This window comes from Gambusia affinis, linkage group LG15 (assembly GCF_019740435.1).
Source record: "Gambusia affinis linkage group LG15, SWU_Gaff_1.0, whole genome shotgun sequence".
Taxonomy (NCBI): domain Eukaryota; kingdom Metazoa; phylum Chordata; class Actinopteri; order Cyprinodontiformes; family Poeciliidae; genus Gambusia; species Gambusia affinis.
The window spans coordinates 1,055,738-1,078,285 of record NC_057882.1 but is presented as its reverse complement, the minus strand read 5'-3'; the positions used below and the strand labels follow the sequence as shown (position 1 = coordinate 1,078,285).

Here is a 22,548-nt window from a genome sequence, read left to right as displayed (position 1 = left end):
ACCTCAATATACAATACATAAGCTATTTTATTTTAATAAGGTTCGTCAGTATTTTCTGTGTTTTTGTCTAAATCTGTCTCACAGAACCTGGAAAGCTGCTGTCACTGTCCACAATATGGCCAGTTTTACCCCTTTTATGGACACCTACCAGATTGATTGAATTCACCAGCTTCCCAGGTGGAATCAACTTTTTCTGTTAGAAGAAAAGTTTGTTTCTCAAACAAAACAAGGTCCTAGGTGTTTGGACACAATGACAAAAGTTGTTAGCACTGTTGCCTTGCAATTCCTCATTGCAGTTTATGACCCATTTAGAAGAAGGTTTGTTGCAGTGTATTTTTACATGTTTGACAATAGTCAGTTTAGAGAAAAACTGACTATTGTTTTTGTCTGTTTCTTTATTATTTTTGTTAATAAATATTGCCTCTGCCAGTGCTGCAAACCACAAATAAGAAGATGACTGGAAGCAGTTGGAGGTTTCATGGTGTGACACGTTTTTCATCTTGTGAAGAAATGTATTTATATATAATAATAATTGTGTTTTTTATTTAATGGAAACACTGCTGCTGCAAAATTGTGTTTTAATGACATTGGCAGAATATTGACCAAGTTTTGGGCCCATTATAATGGACACATGACTACTGGCTGTTTAACACCTAAATGCCCTGACTGAGCAACTTAAAGCACAGCACTTGTTTGACCAAACTTGTGCTGTGCTGGTGCAAGTTTATCAAATAAATGTATTATTCAGCCCATTCATATCTGCGTTTAAGAAAACCTGTTTTAAATCAATTCAGGACTGTTTTTCTGTGTCGACCAAAACCTTAAGCTCAGTATCAGTAGCAGTACCAAAACCTTAAGCTCAGTATCAGAAAAAGTACATTGCTCCATCCCTAGTCTGTGTGTGAAAGAATAGTCCCACTCCCAAGGTCTTCCACCACCTTTCCCCCAATGATTCCTTTGTGTTCAATATTCTATTTTCTACCTGTTTTTCTTTTCTTATTATTTCTGAGATCCATTGTTAATTTTTGATTTGGTATTATACTGTTGCAAGAAGATCTTGGATTCAAATCCCAGCCAGGGGTCTTTCTGCAAGGAGTGTACTAATCTTACAGTGCTCCTGGTGGGTTCTTTTCAAGTTCTCTTCTTTTCAGAAACTGTTAGTCAGAGGTGGGTAGAATACCATAAAATTGTAACTAAGTAAGAGTACAATTACTTCAGTAGTTTTTTACTCAAGAAAAAATTTTGCTAACAGTCCAAGAAATTACTCAAGAGTGAAAGAGTATTTTGCAAAAAGGTTTCTCAAGTACTAATCATTTTATCCGATTTGTTTTTTTAAAAGATGTCATAAAGCTGACAGAAACTGTAAAATCATGTACAAATTCTGTTATTTTAAAAACTAACATGAAAAGTATTATAAAAGCAAATAGCATGATTACAAAATTACAGACTCAGGCATAAGAAATATTTTTTCCAAATCAATTTTTCTTCTAGAAAAACAAAACCTTGGAAAGTAATATAGCCAGAAATGCAAATACAATGCATGATAGAACAGGCAAAAGCAGTGCAAAATGCTGCAGCATGTTTAGCAAAACGTCAGTATAACAAACAAGTTTCACTTTAACTTAAACTGTAGACGTGTCTGCCTCTAATGCATCTGATGGAGTTTTGTCTTTTCTTCATTCACTGACGTTTCCTGATGAATGATTGTTAAAAAGTCTGTGGCTGACATAACATTTCCACAGAATTGTCAATTCAAAATATTTGAAGTGGACAAGCTCCTGCAACTTTAGTTTGAGTCAACAACAGAATGTATTTCCTGCATGTTTAACATGTCACCAGTTGCAATTCAGGGCAAGGGTGTACTGTTACAAACCCGTCTGAGCACAAGCTTCATATAACGCCCGTAATAAAAAAGACCATTTAGTTACAGCTGCTTTTGTGAAATGAGGGATCCTTTGCTGACTGGCTGGAATAAGAATTTAAAATTGAGCAAAATTGTTTATCAGCATTTGTAATTAATAAACATCACAAACAAAGATTAAATGTGAAAAATGGCAAACATGACCTGAATTTGCACTCATATTGCAAAATAAGACTAAAGTCAGTCTGAAGTGGAAGCAGCTGTATCTGGTCAAAAGTAAACATAAAATGACCCTAAAAACAGCAGTGACGGCAGATGACATAACTAATATAACTAATTACACTGACAGAATCATTGAAGCACCAGGAGGACAGATGATCATTTACATCAAAGGTTTCAAAATACTATTCTGCAACTCCCTGTGCCAAGACATTTGAAGGAAATGGCTGAATTTCCTCCTCAGCATTCAGTCATTCAGCTCTGCAGAGGCTTGGTAACAAACTATTGATATGATTCAGGGGCTTTGGAGCAGGGATGTGTCAAAAAGTTGCAGGATAATAGTTGTCAAGGACCCCTGTTGCAAAGATTTGATTTGCAAGGAGGTGTCATTGTCGAGAGTGGCCACCAGAGGGTATCAGAGCAGACATCACGCATGGAGAAGTGGTGAATTTACCTGAGTATCCAGTAAGTCAGCCTTAGAAGGCATTAGACAGTGTCTGCATCTGGTGGAGTTTAATAGGCCAGACGAAATTGCTCAACATGTGGACAGACTCTTTACAACACAATATGTATGGTACCAACTGGCTCCAACTAAAGGCAAATGTGGCATCTTTATGTTCACACTAATGATAAGAATGAAGCACACTCTCAATAATAAGAATTAGCATATGCAAACTACCTTTAGCAGCAGTAACTGTTGATAGTCTTTCTCTCTAACTTCTTCAGTCTCTTATTATGGATAAACTTTGGCCCACTTTTCTTTCTCACTTTGTTACAGTTCATTGATATTTGCAAACATTAATTTCTTCGTATCTCTGCTAATGTCCAATAGTTGCATTTAAGATGGACTATTTTTCTGTTGATGACATTGTTCGGATCAGGTTTAAGCTGACAAATAGCATAATAACATTTGAGTCTAAAAAACCTTGGTAAACACACAAGACACTGGGAAACTCAATGACAACATGGAGCCAAAGTTCATACCTGTAAATGAGCCCACAAATCTGGTATGTGCACTCACACCCGATTGTTTTTCCAAACATGGTCCTGTGCATTAAGGTCAAACATCTCTGGCCTCATCTGATCAAAGGATTTTGTTCCAGAAGTCTTGTGATTCGTTTAGATCCAACTTTGCAAACCTGAGTTGTGCTGCCACACCTTCCTTAAAGAGAAGAAACCTTTTCCTTCAGTCTTCCAAACATCCAAGCCATACACTTTCAGTTTATAATCAACCTTTTCCTAATGAGAATTTTAACATCTAACTTCCTAATCAAGCACTGAAAGGTCTGGAATATTTCCACTGTTGTTACATGTTTTCCAGTTCTGAAAAATATTTAAGCACATTGAGAGGAGCCAATTGAAGCGGCTCCAGCATCTGGTTAGGTTGTCTCCTGGTGAAGTGTTCAGGGCACATCCCACTAGGAGTAGACCAAGAGGAAGAACCAAGACATGCTGGAAGGACTATAATGGAAATGATGGATGGATGGATGGATGGATGGATGGATGGATGGATGGATGGATGGATGGATGGATGGATGGATGGATGGATGGATGGATGGATGGATGAATGGATGGATGAATGGATGGATGGATGGATGGATGGATGGATGGATGGATGGATGGATGGATGGATGGATGGATGGATGGATGAATGGGTGGACGGAAAACTCTTCTTGCACCGTAGAATGATGGATTTCAAATATCCTGAAAACAATGTACAGTAATTCTTCATAAAATGAGCAGTAGAGGTTGCTACTTTAAAGCCGTTGCTAACATCTTCCATTTGTGTGAAACTGAAGGAAAACATTGCTTTGTTTTCAAATGTTTTTACAAATCAAAACATAAAGAGTGTGAACCTTGCACCTCAAGGCTTTTTTGTGGTACTAGTTTTGAACATGGAGTAGAGCTGCACAATATTCAAAAAACATTGTGGGGATGATATTGGAAAATATTGTGATGACAATGTCAGTTATAATAACTCGTCTTTCTCCTTGCTTTCTCCTTGCTCTTTCTCCTTCTCCATGTGTGCCTTCAGCCCTCTCTGAAACTTGTTACACCTTGGACACTTTGTTCTGTGAATGTCAACTTTAATCGGACAATTTATTGGCAAAAATAATACATTTCAATCAGTTATTTGAAATATTAATATTATATTGCGACAACAGTTGGATTTAGGTATAGACTTTGACTAGGCCTCTCTAACAAATGAACATGCTTTGATCTGAATCATCCATGGTAGGGGCTCTTTGTTTAGGTTTGTTTACTATTTCCTTCCAGGACTGTTCCATCCAACCTTCCATCAACTATGACCAACTTTCTTATTATCCCTGCTGACGAGAAGCATAATACTGCCAAAACCATGTGTCACCATGGAGAGTGATATTATATTATAACTTGAAATAACTTTCTTTACAAATGTACCCATTAGTGGTCTGTTGTTCCTTGGTGTTTGTGATGCTGCATATTCACTAAATTCTTTAGAGAACTAGTATATTTATACTAACTATAAATTACACAAGGAACCTTCTGAAAGCAGTTAGTTGTACTGTATGATTTTGGTCTGTCAGCGGTTGAATATGATTGGATGATTTAAATTTTTAGTTCTTTTTTTTTAAATGCATAATTTCCCTTCAAGTTTATTGTCATGGATTAATATGATGCTTGTGACTGTAACAGGGTAACATGTGAAAACGTTCAATGAGTATAAATTATTTTGTAACTATATATTAAAAACATCAAGCAGAATGTAAAATAAGATGGATTTAATTCAATTATTAATGACTATTATTCTTTTTCTTCTGCCAACTGTAAGCAGGAAACTTTTTTGTAAACAGAAAAACAATAACGGGGGGACTAGATAAGTATGTTCAACTTTACTCTAAGCCAGTATTTGTTGTGCTTTATACTTTTAACGATCTAGGCTGATAAACCAAGTGTTAAGGGTGCTAACTTTAAAGAAAGTTATGTGTGAATGCACTTTATTAACACTATAAGTTAATATAGGTTACGTGATTGCACAGAGATGAGCTGTTTGACAATTTCAGAATATTAGCGAGAACTTGTTGGTAAATGCAAGGACAATGTAATGGATTTTTATTCGATTTTAGATTTTTTTTTTTAATCTTAACCCCGCCCTCGTATTCCGTTTCAGTCGGAAATACGTCATGTTAGTGAAGTAAAAATGCCCCCCTTTAAATGTGATTTTCGCATGGAGTTGTACTCTGTGGCAAACTTTGGCCACACCTAGATCCCGTGCCATTTCCACCCATTTAAAAAAAGAGAAAAAGTAGACTAGAAGAAAAGCTTTTCTTTTTTATTTTTTTCCCTCCTCCTCTGTGGTGCGTTTGTTTGCGTGTCGGCGTGTCCCGGCGGTGTAACCGGAGAGAGGGGCCTCACTGAGAGGGAATGCAGGACTGCAATGGAGCACAATGCAATACAGGTAACGCCGATATAATTTCTAAATAAATGTCGTTTTTATCAAATTTTGAACGGAGATTTTATCATACATTGACCCGGGGATATTTTAACCATACGTCTGTGTAAAATCGAGTCAATTTCCGCCTTTATTTTAGCCGAATTTAGCCGTGTCGTATTGATTGTTTTCCCATATCAGCCACCGAGAGTTGGTCTGACTGCAATTACAACTTTATTCAGCTAGCCTCAACTTTTTTTTTTCAACCCCCCTCTTCCACCTCCGGAGGTGGCAGATAAACGGCTGATATTTGTGCTTTTCAGGCCGAAACAGACTGGTTATTTCTTCAGGGCTGTCGCCTGGAAGACAGCCGTTAAATTTCAGTTTAATATCGCAGATATTTTCTCCGTGTTAATGATTAATTTCTTTGTGTGTGAGTGTCGTGTCGACATTAGTCTCCCGGCTACCAACCCCCACCCGCATTAGCTTGAAATAAAAATAAAAATTTCTGCCCTCCTTTTTTTTTCTCCCCCTGCCTGAAAATATCAGGAAACTTTTTCAGCTCGGTCACATTTTTAGCTAACCGCCGCGTCGCCATTTTTATTTTTTTTTATAAAAATATATTTTTACCGACGCAATATTGCACATTCAAATATATATATTTTTTCACTCGACATTGACTAGTAGGTGGAGGAGCAGTTCGTTGAAATAATAATAATAGGAAGCAGCATATTGATATTATTATCACCAAATCCACCCCGACATTTTGTCTCCAGCAGTTTTTAAGGAGGAATGTTAATATTGTGTACGTTTCTGTACTTGAAATAACTGGTGTATAGTCCTGCCTTAAAAAGCCAAGAAACATGCAGAGGACACTCAGATAGGGCAATGAATATATGTGTGTGGTTATTTGATATACAAGTAATTTATTTTGATAGAAATCTATTTATTTTAGTTTGGCTGTGTGTTTTTAATAATATCCTTGTATAAATATTAATTCAGGAGAGAAATTGAGATCTTATAGGTATTGTTTTCCCCAGAGGTGAAGTTGTCAGTTTTTTTCAATAACAGGATATAGCCAAGGTCAGTACTGCTGGCTGGATTTCATTTGTTGGTCTATTTATTCATTGTGCAAAGCAGGGGACATTTTATTCTTAATATTCATGTATAAATCCCTCCTTCCTCTTTCACTCTTGTTCTGAAAACTGTACTTAAAAAAAAATTGAGAAATATCACGAGAACTGACGCAGGCATGGTGCAGATTAAGGGTTTCCATCTTAAATTCTTGTGTGTGTGTGTGTGTGTGTTCACTGCTCAGATTATATTATGTGGCTTTTATTTTCCTGCCTGCCGCTAGGCTGGAGCAATGCTTCAGCTGGCCCTCCCCCAGGCCCACAAAAAAAAAGACCGGAGCTCTGTGATATCCATACAACACTGCATAATAGTATGTTTATTACCCAGCCTGCTCACTTTATGATGGTATTTATCATGCATCGTCACTGTAATCAAGTTAAATACATGCACACTGCAGATTTAGGGGGTTGAACAACACATAAATTGCTTTCTTGTAGTCTTTTTCTTTGTTTCACTGCTCATAATTACAGCTCAACCATCAGAGAATAAATTGGCAACATGCCTGATGGTGATCTGGGCCAAAAATATTTTTTAAAATCCAGCTGATGGCTAAAATTGGTTGCTTCTACAATATTCAGAAGTTATTATAAAGGTTATTCTGTGCACACAAAATAACTGGCAGCCATTTTATGTTGCAGTGTTGCAAAAAAGAAAATGTAAAGCAAGTCAAAATTGAAATGAATAATATTACTGGTAAAGCTGGAAAAATTAGTTATTCATTTAGGCAACACAAAAAAGTAGTTGTTAACTCTGACCAGTTTTTAGAAATGTTTAGTATGCAAATCTGATGAACCATGAGAACATTGGGTTTAGATGAGGCTTTATTTAAATGGTATTTAACGTTTAGAGTTTGTAATTAAGTGCATGGCATCTTGAAAAAAGGAATTGACGGTTTCATAAAAAAAAAAAAATTCAGTCAGTATAGAGGGAAAAATTCTTTGAATTTTGAGCCCAAAAAGAAAATATTATAATCAGAAAGCAATAATAAATGAGCGAACAAAGCATAAAAAACAAATAAAATGAAAAAGTAATGATATACATTTTAATTAAGTCAATGGGCTTGCCATTAATATTTTTTAGAATTAAAAAAACATTAATAATTAAATAAAGTTTAAATGGTCTAATTATGCATAAAATTTGACACTGACAGTTTATTATATAAAAAAAAGCAAGACTCTAGAATACCAATCACCATAAAGTACATTTAAAAACTATGTTTTTATTTTCATACTTTATGGTCATTTTCCTGCAACTATCCTGAAACTGAAATGATTAACTGGTAAATACATGGACTGAAATTTAGTCCCACACATATCCTATAAATGCAAAATAATAAATAAATACTACCTTTCCCTTTCCCTGTATGTTTAGTCAGTGGACAGTAATTACACTAAATATGTTTATGATTGCTTTAGTTTTGGTAGATGTGTATTATATCTGATCTGTTTTTCTTTAAAAAATAATGTGTCAGCGTTAAAATGACAAAAATAATCAATCAAGCTAAAAGTGACCAATTTAAAGTTTTTTGAATCAGATGTAACATTTTGGACAGAAAATATCTTTCTGGCAACATTTTATAACTAAGACTCACTGTTTATTAATAATTTAATATTTTTTTTATCTTTTAAGCTAAAGTAGACATATTAACCTCTTCACCTGTTCATTGTGATGGAATATTAATAATTTAAAAAATTAAAAATATTTTTGTTTCTTTCTCTGTAGTTCTTCAAAGATTTAGTAACATGACACTTAGACAAATATTTGGGACTTTTGAAGTACTTTTGAAATAAATAAGTCCAATCATTAAATATCTGTTGTATATTAACCCTCCTCCCAAAAAACATTTTTTTAAATGTGATTTTTAGTTTCTAGGAATAGCCATTTTATCTAATCCTATCATTCTATAGTTTATTATTTTGAGCAGTTTACAATTTCAGGCTGTCATTTTGCTGTTGGGGCATTAAGCTTAAATTTATAACCTTTGGAGTGTTTCTTGCTTAAGCGCAGTGAGGATTACCACGATGACGATGGCGATCGATCATTCTTATTAGCAACTGACAAAGAATATCAGAGACTGAGAGTACGATGAGATCCTGGCAGTTTGAGAGGCAGTTACTCAGAGATCCAAGCAGGGGAATGGCGGCGCTACTCAGCTGCAAGGAGTTGATCACTGCGGGGTGAGGCAGAGCCACTCCCCCAGCAGCTAGTAGTTAACAGCTTACAGCCACGGCTAACTCCGTGAGCCAAAGTAGAAAATCCATCTCCCTATAGTCCAAAATACTTTTTTAACTCCAGAATGCAGCCACAGTATGTCCAAAAGAAAAACATAAATGCAATCATTTGCATATTGAGAGTCTACAGATGCTGATAATCTCCTGACTCAGCTCCTGGATCACTGTTGAAACTTTGAGTTTCATGTCAAATCCACATGAATTAAATGACAGAAACTAATTTTCTCACTGCATCTTTGATTTATTTTGTCCAGCTGTAGACTGTTAGACTCTGTCCAATCAGTCAGATATTGTGTAGTTGATGCTTTTAATCAGTTTTCAGTTAATTAAATCCAAGTCTATGGAAAACAAAATGTCACTAAAATCTTTCAGAAAATTGTGAAAGTGTATTGAATTGTATTGTTTGCCAAATATCGCGATATATATCGTATCGTGAGATTATTGTATTGCTACACCCATACTTCCAAGTGCGCACAGTTCAAATATTGTGTTAACATTTTATGGTAACCGAAGTTTAAAAGTACAAAAACGGGCGTGCTGTGGTGGCGTAGGGGATAGCGCAACCCGCATTTGGAGGCCTTGAATCCTCGACGTGGCCGTCGCGGGTTCGATTCCCGGACCCGACTGACATTTGCCGCATGTCTCCTCCCCTCTTCTTCCCCCTTTCCTGTCAGCCTACTGTCATATAAGGGACACTAGAGTCCACAAAAAGACCCCCTGGAGGGTAAAAAAACCAAAAAAAAGTACAAAAACAACTACAATGTTCAGTGTTGGAGTTTTAGACTTAATAGACAGGACTTCTTTCTACTCTTTTAGGAGTGTTTAATATTATCAAAATTATGTTACAGTGTTTTTTCGCCAGTTCTTGGTGAATGATGCAATTCATATAGGGCTTGAGATGTTTCTGTCTATTGGCCTAATATGGGCCAATAGATCCATACTAGGCCAGAACTAGTTTTTCATTTTTCATCATGTACTAGAGAAAATGTGATTTTCTATTGTTTGTTGTTACTGTAAGCAAATTCATCAAAAACCTCTAAGAATCTGAAGTAGAGTTTTCTTTTTTGTTGTGTTTCTTTTAGGGAAAGGTGTATCCACGTAATGCCTCAACTGGCTGCATTATTTTCATGCAAATGTTTAAATTTTCTATAATGTGTCCCATTATTTCACTGATTTAAAAAATATACATTCAACTGCAAAATAACCTAGATTTAAATGAGGGTTGTTATATTTCAGTGAAAACAAGGCAGAAACTGTTTCAGTACAGCATGGTATTTTTGTAAAGTGAGTATTCAGAATGAGAACAAGTAGCCTTAAAATGGAGAGCTGTCCAGAGTCAGTTTGACATTGATGTATTTCATTTAGTTCTCATGTATTTATGATGGCACATAATATACGGACCTAGGTTACCTGTATGAAAATATTGCACAAAAAGGGTGTTTGTCTCTTAAAAGATAATGGGAACATCTGGCCTTGGTTTTTAAAATATCAGTTTAAAATTAAAATCCTGAAATGTGGAAACTGTTCTCTGAGCTTTTTGTGGCTTTAATAAAGGCTATTATTAAAGTAATCTCTTTTATGCCACTCCCAGTACATGGAACAGTCAAAGCGGTTACTACTGATTCCGATTTCTGGATTATGCAAAAAATGAGACTCCATTTATCTGGAATTCACAACATATTGATGTCCAAATTCCAAAATCATTAAATGGTTAAAACACATAAAATATGTGTAAGTACATTGTTTTATCTGCACGTGACAGAAAGCTGTGCAGCAGTCTGACGGCTTTTAATGTTGAAAAAAACAAAACAAAGTGCTTCAAAGTTTTGGAAAACATAGAGAAATATTGAAAGTTAAGTGAAATATAATACAATAGGGAGGCTCAATGGCACAGTTGGTAGCACTGTTGCCTTGCAGCAAGAAGGTCCTGGGTTTGATTCCCGGCTCGGGGTCTTTCAGCATGGAGTTTGCGTGTTCTCCTTGTGCTTGTGTGGGTTCTCTCCAGGTACTCGAGTCCACAAACATGACTGTTAGGTTAATTGGTCTCTCTAAACTCTCCCTATGTGTGAGAGTGTGTGTGCATGGTTGTTTGTCCTGTCTGTCTCTGTGTTGCCCTGTTACAGACTGGCAACCTGTCTAGGGTGTACCCCACCTCTCACCCAGAATATTAGCTGGAGATAGAAACCAGCACCCCTCCTGAAGCCACTAGGGACCATGGTGTATGGATAGATAAAATACAATAAAAATATATAACTATAAAATTTATATCTTAATCCTCCAAAACTACTAGAAAATAACGCAGTGATGATAATGATGGGTAAATATTGCAATGATGATCAGTTTGTCTATTTTCTTTCCTTCTCATCTGCATAGTGACCTTTAGAGTTTTGAGCAAAGCCTTTTGTGTCTGTTGTGAGAATCTGCTGTCCAATTGGTTAAATATCGCACATAAAAAATACAAATTCATAGCACAATTCCTTCACTTCAAACATTCCTTTGCAATATAAATATTTCACACTGATATTGCAAAGATGATATACTTGTGATGTATTGCACAGCCTTAGATGTGAGCAGTGTTGACACATGCCAGTCCACGATTTTGGGTTGGCTGTTGAAAGAAGTTTGATGAGAGGACTTGGATGTTTGTTTTAACCAGATTAAGGTCAAAATAATTAACTGTGATCAATAGATTATTGAAATATTTGTCAACTAATTTAGTAATTGATTAACTGTTGACAGGAGCATACAGACTCAAAAAAGGCAATTTGTGAAGAAAGAAACGTATTTAGAGCAGTAATTAAGCCATTCCTGTACACATGTTTAGGACAATTACACCTGTATAGGAAACATGTTTTAGCCAAAGCTTCTCACATGGCATAGTTTTAGCTTCAGCCAGTTTAAATTTATTTAGGGAAAGCTATTGCATATAAGGCAATAGCATTTGTTTTTACTTACTAGAAAAAGGGAATTGAATTATGTTCATTTATGTCTTTAGAATTTTTTCTAACATATAAACAAAGCAGTAGTGGTTAAATCAAGAATCAAGTTATTTCTGCTCCTCTAATGGGAGCAGAAATAACACATTTAAACCATGAGTGCCCAAAGCCGGTTCTCTAGGACCGGCATCCTGCATGTTTTAGTTCTCTCCTCGGTAGTACCAACAATCTTTTCAGCATGTCAGTGTTTCTCTTGGGCCTTCTAACGAGCCATTGTTTGATCCGGGTGCATCAAACCAGGCACCGACTGGTGGACTTCATGCAATATATAATATTGCTTCATATCAGCTAACCAACTTAAAAGCTAAGTTGGCCCAAATGTTGACCCAACAGAATCCCACCAAATAATTACACAATATATGTAGAATTATTATGTTCTAAGAAATTCTTGTGTCATTATTCATGCATTTGGAAAATGGAAAGTAATTTAGGTAATTCTGACTTAAAATTGAACAGTTTTCTTTTAATGCAGGGCATCAAATATGTATGTCATACAATTTCTTCTAAAAATAACCCTTTTTATAAAACCCAATTGATGTCTGACTGTCGTCAGAGATGCAACAAAGTGACAATGTTAGTATCGCTCAGAGTAAATTATTGTTGTTTATTTAGAACATGTATAGGATCCTCCATTTTAGACAGCATGTCCAAATTTGATTTTGTGAAGGAATGTTTCAATAATGGACTATTGACAGCATATTGAGTAAAGTCATGTGACATACACAATAATTTTGTCTATTTCTATTTTTGTGCAAAAAATTGTTTATTGATGCCTAAAGCAATTAGGTTTGTGTTCAGGCTTTCCTGGCCAATTTTCAACTTTCTTTGAGGCCTGAGGTTCCAATTTAATGTTTTTTCTTCAATAAATCATGACAACTATAGAAGGAAAAAAGTTATTTAATTATATTATTAGTTCTAAATCCTTCACTAAATCAAATCTGTACATGCTGATTCAAATTTCTTTTTACATTTTTTAAAATAAAGTATTATAGCAATAACTCTCTCAACAAAACTAACTTTGTTACTTTGTAACATCCAATTTAACAGCAGGGTTGCCATAAGGTATAGTTCTGACTGTCGCTAGAGGTATCAATTGGATTTTATAAAGAGTGTCATTTTTAACAGAAAATGTAAGATATACATATTTTTGCACTGTATGAAAAGAAGACCTTCTTGTAGATATTTTAGATTAGGATTATTCGTAACACTTTGTAGAAGGCTGACATGACACTATCATAAACATAACATCTATCACAAACACCAAAGGAGTTTTTATGAATGTCTGACTGTTGTCATGAAGTGTCATTTGGTAAGTAATGACACTTTTAATGCAAAGTTGCTCTAAAAGTTGCATTGAAAGTCCATTCATAGTGCCAACTTTGTATTACATTGTCATTGTTTACAAAATAATGCAAAGTTGGCAATTTTAATGGACTTTAAATGCAACTTTTAAAAGCAATTTTGCATTTAAAGCGTCATTATTTGCCGAATGACACTTCATGACAACGGTCACATACATGGACCTTACCAGAGGGGCCGCTTTTCATTGGCTGATGCACATTCTACGTGGTCACGTGGGTGGCCGTCTCACAAACACACGCTTCTCGTTAGCTAAGTACAGCATAATAGTAGTTCTGATACAACTTCTACACCTTGAAGCCTGTCTGCTACACAGTCTTACTTTAGCTAAACTGATCAATATGCAATGTGTACTGTATCTGACACACACTAAAGATTTTATTTTAGCAGAAAAGGCTTTGGACTAAACTGTTACTCGTGTTAGCCACTCTAGCACCAAGTACAGCTGGTCAATCAACCATCGCTGTGTTCAGGGAAGCGCTGTTTAATAATCCAGAAATAAATATCAAGCCTGGAAACTTGATATCGTAACGGACTGAAGGTTTTGTTTTTAACGTAATCTTTGCTCGTCTTGCGGGGGCGCAGGCGGTTGCCACGGTAACAGGTGTGCTTAAACCACAAAGAGAGAGACAGAGTAAAAAGGTACTAGTGGTTTTGAGTTGATCACCTGTTCGGGTTATTTTACTTTTGTTTACCTTTGCTGTGGCTCATTACAGCTGTTGTAGTTTCTAAACGTTGGACTAATTACCCTGTTCGTTTGTGACTATACGTCATTCATAACAAACATCAAATAGAAAAAATAGATTTCATAAACTTTTAACAAACAAATGGCTTCTTTACCTTAACAGAGCTCTTTGGTTCCTCTTATCAGTCTGTAGCTTCTCATATTGAGGTCATCAAACCAAATTTCAGATCTACCATAACTGACTGACTGACACCTGCTGGCTTCAGGTTTGCAACCAGCTTGTGACTGAAAAACCAGTAACCTCCTACCAGATGATGACATGAACTTGTTATTTCCTCTGTCTATTGTAGTAGCTGATATATCGTGAAAATCCGGTAGAAATGATGCACTAATGGAGTCATGTTTACATAGAAATAATGCGCTACGAGGCTTTGCTTGTGAGACTTGCGGTCACGTGGGTCGGTTGTGGGCGGAGCTTGGTAAGGTCCATTCATAGAGGCTCCTTCGTGTTCATGACGGATGTTATGTTTATGACAGTGTCATGTCAGCCTTATTCACGCTCCACCAAATAAAGTGTCACCAAATTTTCTTGGTGACACTTTATTTGCGAGATGGATGAACATTTTTTTAAATGTGTTTAAATACATTTTGTTACTGTTTGGTAGGATTGTCTTGGGTCATCAATTTTGGATATGTTCTGAAAATAGTTTGCTAGAATTCTGTCTCAGCATAAAGTTATTATTACACCCATTTATACATAAAAGGATGCATCTTTAACAGGGGTGCATTAACATCAATATTAGCCCAATAAGTAAAACTGGGCTGATATTAACAACTGATATTTATTTCTGTGTTGTGGTCATTTGTGTAGGTTTTTTGAGATGGCCATGGGGTATTTGTTTTGTTCATGTGGAACTAATAGTGATTCAGCGCAAGATTGTGGGGTGTTTAACTGAAGCAGAGAAGCAACCATGGGGGTGATGTTCATTTTAAATAGTTCTTAAAGGGTAGGGAAATATGTAAAGCATAAATAATATTGGCAATCGCCCATAACAGCAATGCTGATCTCAGATATTAAAATTGGTCCAGTACCCCTAATATTTTGGCATTAACATCAATAACGCTAGATGTTGATATTTTTAACCTCCTGTTCTTAAGTTCGTCGTCTTTCCCCCGCGGACTTAAGTTCACCTGGAACCTGGTCTATTTCCTCCCCTCCACCGCCCCATCTTACTTTGTTCGTTCGTGACATTTCCCCGTATTCTCAAACCCAAAGTTTGACAGGTATGGGGCAAAGTGAGAGTTCATCTATTAAACTTGCTGAAGATGAATACAGAAATTAAAAGCTGGATTATAGACATTTTTATAAGCGTATTTGTGAGCCTGCCTCTTTATTATTGATTTGAATATAATTTCAGATCTTTGTATAACTTTTCTTCAGGTTAACTGAGCTGTTATTCTTACAGGTTAGTTTTCTAAACTCCAAAACGTAACTGTTATGCCAGATTTACCAATATTTTATTTTATCTTTTTTTTAATCCGATTACTTAGTTAATTGTAAGAATAATCGATGGATTACTTGATTACTAAAATATTTGTTTACAACAGCCCTAAAATGAAGCAATGTCAGCAGTGCGAAGGTTATTTTTTTCCTGAGTGTTGAAATGATAGGAAAATATATGTAATAATTATGTATCATCTGTTTTGTCCCAAATTTTGATATTAGTCTAACTCCAACCTTTATGTGATTTCTGTTTTTAAAAAACAGAAATCACATAAGGGTTCTGCACTGAAAATTTTGATTACTATTTTTTGCTTACTTTTGATGTTTTTAATGAATGACTGGGGAATTAAAAATCTATATTTTTTAATACTGAAAAATATAGATAGAAAATATAGAAAACAACAACTGCAATTAATAAAGGAACAATTGGCCAACTCTAATGTCTGGTGCATCTCAAATAAAACATAAACTTTGACTAATCTTGAATCAAAGTATTTCTGGGATTCTCTCAAGTTCAAGTTATTTAGTCACATTTTTAAATTAGATATTTACAATTTAAATTTCTTAAAGCAGGATTTGAACCTAAATCCTTTAAAGTCATTTTGGTGTGGTTTTTCTCATGTTTTCTGACTTCATCCTGTTAATGTTGCTGTAATTGTTCCGTGGGTGTTTGGTGTTTGTCTTGGTCTGGTATTTGTTTCTTCGTCAGCATGTCTCTACGATGGAGCCATAAAGTTTTCATAGAGACCTTGTGTTAATTTAATCTACTGCAGCTCTGTAATTTTACTTTTTACTGTTTGACCTTTACTAATATTTCTTCTACAGTTGTGTGCAAGAGTAATGTTTAGTTTGAATATAGAAAAACGACACTGAGATCTTTTACCATAGTCATTTAGTTCTTTGTGCTTTTGATTTTTCCCACAGGTCCTTGAATGCATCACAGTGATGTCATTTATTAGAAGTTCATTTATTTGAACAAAAAAACAAATAAATCAATGGAGGTTGATTTACATAGAGTCTGCGCTGCTGTGGCATTTTATTCTTATCTTGGTAAAACTGATCCAGGGCCTGCCACAGCTGGTTCACAGCGCTCCGAGGGCTGATGTGAGCTGGGGGGGAGGGCAGCCTGTGGTGGGTACAATAGGGGGAGGGTGTGCTGGAGGAGGAGAAAGGGGAGTGAAAATTTGAGAATATTCAGCCTTTAAACAGCAGAGAGGAGGTGAAAGCTCACGTCACGACAACTGCTAGCAGAACAGGAACGACTGGTTGCTGGTGAGAAGCTGCAGTTTGGAAACACACGCCCCTGCTGACTATAACTGGGCTGGAAAGCAGAGAAAATAAATTATATGCATTTTGTTTGGTAAATCTTCTCCAATGTAGACCACACCCTCAATTTATACATCGGATCTTTTATTTCATGTGGATAATAAGCTAGGGGAAAAAGACATCTGCCTGATTTATAGCTGTACATTTAATATGGAAAAATACTCAGTTAAAACTGTGCGGCCCCTGAGAGGAAGCCTAAATTCAGAGTTGCAGGCATGGGCTGATCAATGGAAAAGACATATATTATCAATAAAATATAAATATTTGTTCTTTTTGATCACAGTTCATACAAGCTTACATGATTTCTTTGTGCTCTTGATTTTTCCCACAGGTCCTTGAACTTCTACAATATTTCTATTTTGAATCTATTTTAATTTTACATTTAAGTAAATTTTCCCTGTATTTTTGCATTGATCTTCTCAAATGTAAGAATTGACACCTTTTTCTATTTAAAGTAACTTAACCTGTGAATGAAATATTAAAGTTTTGCGAGCAGTTTAGTTGATTTGTTGATTTTTTTTTTCTACATTAAGCTGAAAACAAGAAGCATCTAGAAACGAACAGATCCTGAATTTAGTCTTAACATCCTAATATTTACACAAAGAGGTTTCAATCAGCCCTATAAAGCAGAAGAAAATGGATGGAAGCTTTTAAATCAGGCTTTTATTGGTGATTTCAAGTTTTCTTTGGGATCTTATCATTTCTACAATTCTAATTTTTACTACTACAACTACACCTGATAAATTGTTGCTGTCTGATAAATTGTCCCAGAAGTTATTGCAATAAAAGATAATATTGTTGTTTTCAAATAATATAATGATATTACAATAATAATGTACGAATGCCTTCTCAAAGATCAATAAACTTAGAATTCTGATGAAGATTTAACAGTGGAACTGGAACACATTTTAAATATCCAAAATAAATAAACAAAGGAACAAAAAAATAGAAATAAAATGAATTATAATGGCTCTGTAAACAAAATTGTCCTTTAGAAAAAAGGTCTAGTTGAGATCAATGCACAAGACTGAAAACTTTTGTCATCTAGTTTTTAGAAGAAAGCAAGAGAGAAAAGAGAAAAACAATAAACTTTGCAGATGGAAATTGAATTTGTTTTAATATACAATAAATTCACACAGGTCTAACTTCACCACATGCAAATTTATTTTCACTAAACTTTTCAAGTAAATGCAGCAAACATTAATCATGAAAATGCACCTCAGATTTTGTGATGGAGGAAGTAGTTTTTAATAAAACAGAAAATGAAAGTATTTGAGACTTGTCCCCATTGAAGCCTCCAGGCACGTCACATACCTTAATCTACTGTTTGCTAAGCATCTAATGCAATGTAATTCTGTGGAACATAACTCGCCTATTCAAATGTGAATAAATTTGTAAGTTATTTATATTTTTATAAAAAATTTTCCCCTTAAAACATATTCAAAAGAAAATTCCTTGGCCTATTGCAAATTGACACACATTTAATACTTATTAATGTATTTTAGGTGTTTGAACTTTTAATATATGTTTTAGAGGGTGTCTCAAGTATTTAGTTATTTCCCTGATCCCTGTAAATACCAGGAGTTCATGGTATAAGGATTAATTTGAATATGTATTTGGTATTTGAAATAGTCAGAACTTCATTAGGCCAAAGTAGACAAACTCAAGTTATTGTTCTTTGGGATCAGTCCAAGATTCCAAAAAGATTAAAGATACTTTCATTTTGATATAAAGAAAATACTAAATTCTGCTGTTTGTAAAATCCAATCTTAGAAAGCTCTCTTCAAAATTACATTTTTATTTCTATATAGAATAATTTATTTATGCCTCAATTTGTATTGATCTATACTGGAAACAGTATATAACCAGTAATAATTTTAATAGGTCACAGCGGAATCAAATACACTTTGGGAAATTAAATAATTTATTGTACAATGAAATGAGCTAAATTGGATATTTCTGCTTTTTGTTAGACGGAACCACTCATTTAAAAACCTCATAGCCCCTGTAGAAGGTCAGTGCTTATATTTATGCAGCATGAAGATAGTTTAATAATAACCATAAATCAAAAAGGATCATGCAATCAGTTATATTTGTCTTTTTCAAATATCAGTTTAATATTTTAGATCCAACTGTTGGTCCATGCTTTATGTTTACTGTGAAGCTGCTGTGACTCACATTTTTTGCTATTTTTTTAGCTGCAAACAGGAGATCAGAGCAGCTGAGGCGACATGATGGATTTCAGTTTAAGCCACAGCAGCGTTTCTGCGGCTGCTGCAGTGTGGAGCTGTAAAAACTGAGCCCATCCTGTCAGCCGTGTTCTGTATAGCATGTGTGCTGCTTTCTTTGTGGATCAGCTTGATTATCTTTAAAAGATCTCAGTCTTCAGTATTAAATAAAGGGTCAAAACTGCCAAATAATAAAATGTTGTGTTGTTGCCCCCTGGTTTCTGTTTTTGACAAAAAATATTAAAGTGTAAAGAGATGTAACATCATGTTGCATGACAACATGAGAGCTGTATTGCCTGTGCCTGCTTCCATGGTTACCTGGTTATCAGTTTTTATTTAAATAAAACATGATCAGACAGGAGACTCTGATGGAAGTAAATGATTTAAATTATCAACTGTCAGGACAAATTGTGTGCAGATTCTTACATTGGTTTTGATTACAGCTGCGTCATAAAGTCTGAGCAGAGATTTGTGACTTTTTTTTCCCCTACTGAATAACAACATACTGATAAGACCAAAATTATTCATACCCCGGTGGGATTTGGATTTAAAGTAATGTGTAAATGACACCAACATATTTCTTCTGGTTTCGGATGTAGATAGGTTAGAACCTAAGACCCTTAAAAAATTGTATGATTTTGACTAAATGTGGTCCTCAGTTTATCTTGTGATCACAAAATATTTTGACCTACAGTCAAATATTAGTAAAATTGTGTGCTGCAACAATTTCTAATTGACCTTTTATTGAGCCAAATGTTAATGTAGAAAAACAAATTTTCATAATTGAAATGGACAGACAACATTGTTGAGTGAAACAAAAAAGCATTCTGCTTGAATCCACTTTTCTCCAGTAGCCTGCTGCCAAGCCTGTAATCAGCTGTGTTGCTGACTTTTGCCGTATTTTGTCTCTTAGTACGTATGATTAGACTAATCAGAAGTTGTTGCCTAACACTTACCATAAAAATTCAGCTCCGCTGAATCAGACTTGTCAATGTTAGAGTAATAACAAAATGCAGCTGCCTGATGTATGATGTATTTTATTTATTGGAATGTTGATGTGATTCATGTGCTATATAACAAGTGTTTTAAAAATTTTTATACAAGATTATTTAAAAATAAAAAAGCAGGTTATAACTGTAAAGGACCGTTTAAAAATCTTTCTGACAATATATTATGGCACACTATGGGAAAGAGCAGTCTGTGTTCCACAGTATTTTTCCTGTGTAAAGTCTTATTTAGAAAAGTCATAAACTTATGCATGATTTCTCTAATATTTTGAGACTACTACAGAGTTGAGCATTTATGTATAGTTGTCTAATTTACGCCATCAGCAGATCTCTCTTCATTATCCTGTACCAACTAGTGTGCAACTGACAATTATTTTAGCAATCAATAATTCTATTGATTATTCTGACAATCAATTAATCGGATTAAAAAATATTGGCACATTCTGCTGATTTTTTTCCTTTAACCACTTTTTTTGTTCAATATTAGAAATAGGTTAAACAAAACAAACATATGTTAGTTTATTTTTTAAAGAAGAAAATGTAACATTTTATTGCCTGAAATGAAACAATATGGAATTCCTTTAGTGAATGTCTAATACATTGTAGCAAATAATGCATCTGCAGCTAAAAAATACATTTAATATCAACCACTCCTCATTAGTACCAAACAATATTGTTTTTTTTATGGTTTTCTCTTCAAAAAATACTTGATTTTGAACCATTTTTTTCTGACGGGATGAAAACCTTCTTTTGCATGATTCCATTTTAAAATTTGAGTTTAAAAGTATTATTCCAGAAAATATTTGTAGTTTGGAGGAATGTAATGATCTCCAAATAAGTAAAATCTGTAAAGAATCTTCTGTCTGTAATGAATACAGACAGAAGAAATCTCCAACTATTTTTGTAATGGAACACATATTTTATGGAAAAACACCATATTACATGTTGTGAGATTAAATAAAGCAAATGTAAACTTTTTCTTTAAGCCAACAATGAAAAAGGTGAAGAAGGTTTTTCGATAGAAAAAAACTGTATAATTCACATGACAGCCATTTACTGTTGTATATGGAGATTAATTTAAATGTGATATTCTGCTTATAAAAGCCTTAAGAAATCAAAGTAGCAGACAATATTCCAAAAGATAATCCTCAAAAATAATTTTACAAAATATTTTCTTTCAACTAAGCAACCTAATTTTTGGTTCACTGTGCATAATTTCCAGCGTGGTAGCAGCTTTATCACATGTTCTTTGTATGTATGAATGTATGAATATTCAAAAAAAATGTGTAAGAAGTCACACAAAAGCGTAGTTTCCTAAGTGAAGCTGTGGATCCAAAATGGTGGCTTCTCACCGGTTTGAAAGACGCAGATTATCCTTCAGGTTGTTTATTTGTAAGATTTTGTCTTAAAATGTATTCAGAGGATCCAGTTTACTGAAAAGGCCGAGCTCTTTCATTTCTCAGGTGTTGGCATTTCATTTTGCTTCCTGATATAAAGCAGAGAAATCAGAGCTGCAGGTTTATTCACTAGCAGCAGCAAGATACCAGCTTTCAGATGTATGAATACATCAGAGGTGTTCCTGACTTATTGTTCCACATCGGCCAATTCAAAAAGTGATCAGCTGCTGCTTGTGAAATGAGACAAGTTAATTATGAAAGCTGAGCTGTAGATTTAATAAATATTTAGAACAAGCTCCTCCAAAATATGCTTTTAATAGTTATTATTGTATGTTCTTCTAATTTTAGAGAAACCAATGAAATATTTGAATTTCCATTGTATCATTGGTATCAAAAAGTGTGACAGATGAAAGGGGAATTTAAGTAGCCCTCAAATGTGTTTAGAAACAAGTTCATTTGCAGATGTATCAAGATTTACCCAAGATGTTGGATGTTATCTGTGATGTAGAATTAGTCAAAGGTTTTCTTCACTATCAGAATAACATTTATTTTAAAAACGTTAGTTTTTTATGCATGTAACATGCACAAGAGGTTTCAATTTCTTTTTACAAATTTCCTCCTGTTTTTGTTGCACTTTTTTTGCAAGACTTTAGTAAATACAGAAAGCAGTTATGAAATAAGGATTCCAGAAAAGGTTAATGAAACCTGTTCTTGGCTTTGATTTTAAAGTGCTAAAACTCTGTTTTGGGAGATCTTTATTTTTTTCAGCAGCAAAAGAGTTTGTTAAACTTGCATATTTTGAGATGTAATAATTTGTTCTAGTAGAGCAAAGAGGAAAATGAATGTCAGTTTTATTAGTTGCCACAGGATCCCTTTGTGTTTGTTTTGGAGAAGTGGGTAGAGAGTTTGGCAGTTGAACCAGACTCATCCTCAACCTTGTTAGACATAACAACCAAACATAGCTTGTATTTCCTTCTTGCATAGAACTGAACATGCAATTTATTTCTGATAAATTTATTTACTAATAAAAGGTACTTCTACTATTTTGTGTTAGAGGGATATTCATTTATTTATTTCTTGCATCCTAAACATAGAGGAGTAGAGAATGTTTTTGCTTTGTTGCTTAGTAGCAAACAAAACTTTCTGTTAAACTGTTAATATACAGTCCATCCATCTATTAATTTTCTGG

At 34.6% G+C, this 22,548-nt stretch overlaps 1 protein-coding gene across 1 annotated transcript in view; it reads left to right on the top strand.

Moving 5' to 3' along the window:
- The first annotated feature begins 5,244 nt into the window (after window positions 1-5,244).
- Window positions 5,245-22,548, top strand: part of zgc:77151 (uncharacterized protein LOC337153 homolog) — a 49,154-nt gene continuing 31,850 nt past the window's right edge. Inside the window, exon 1 of the mRNA XM_044141588.1 lies at window positions 5,245-5,519. Coding sequence (XP_043997523.1) covers window positions 5,499-5,519 — 21 coding nt within the window. The 5' untranslated portion in view covers window positions 5,245-5,498. The remainder of the gene's footprint in view (window positions 5,520-22,548) is intronic.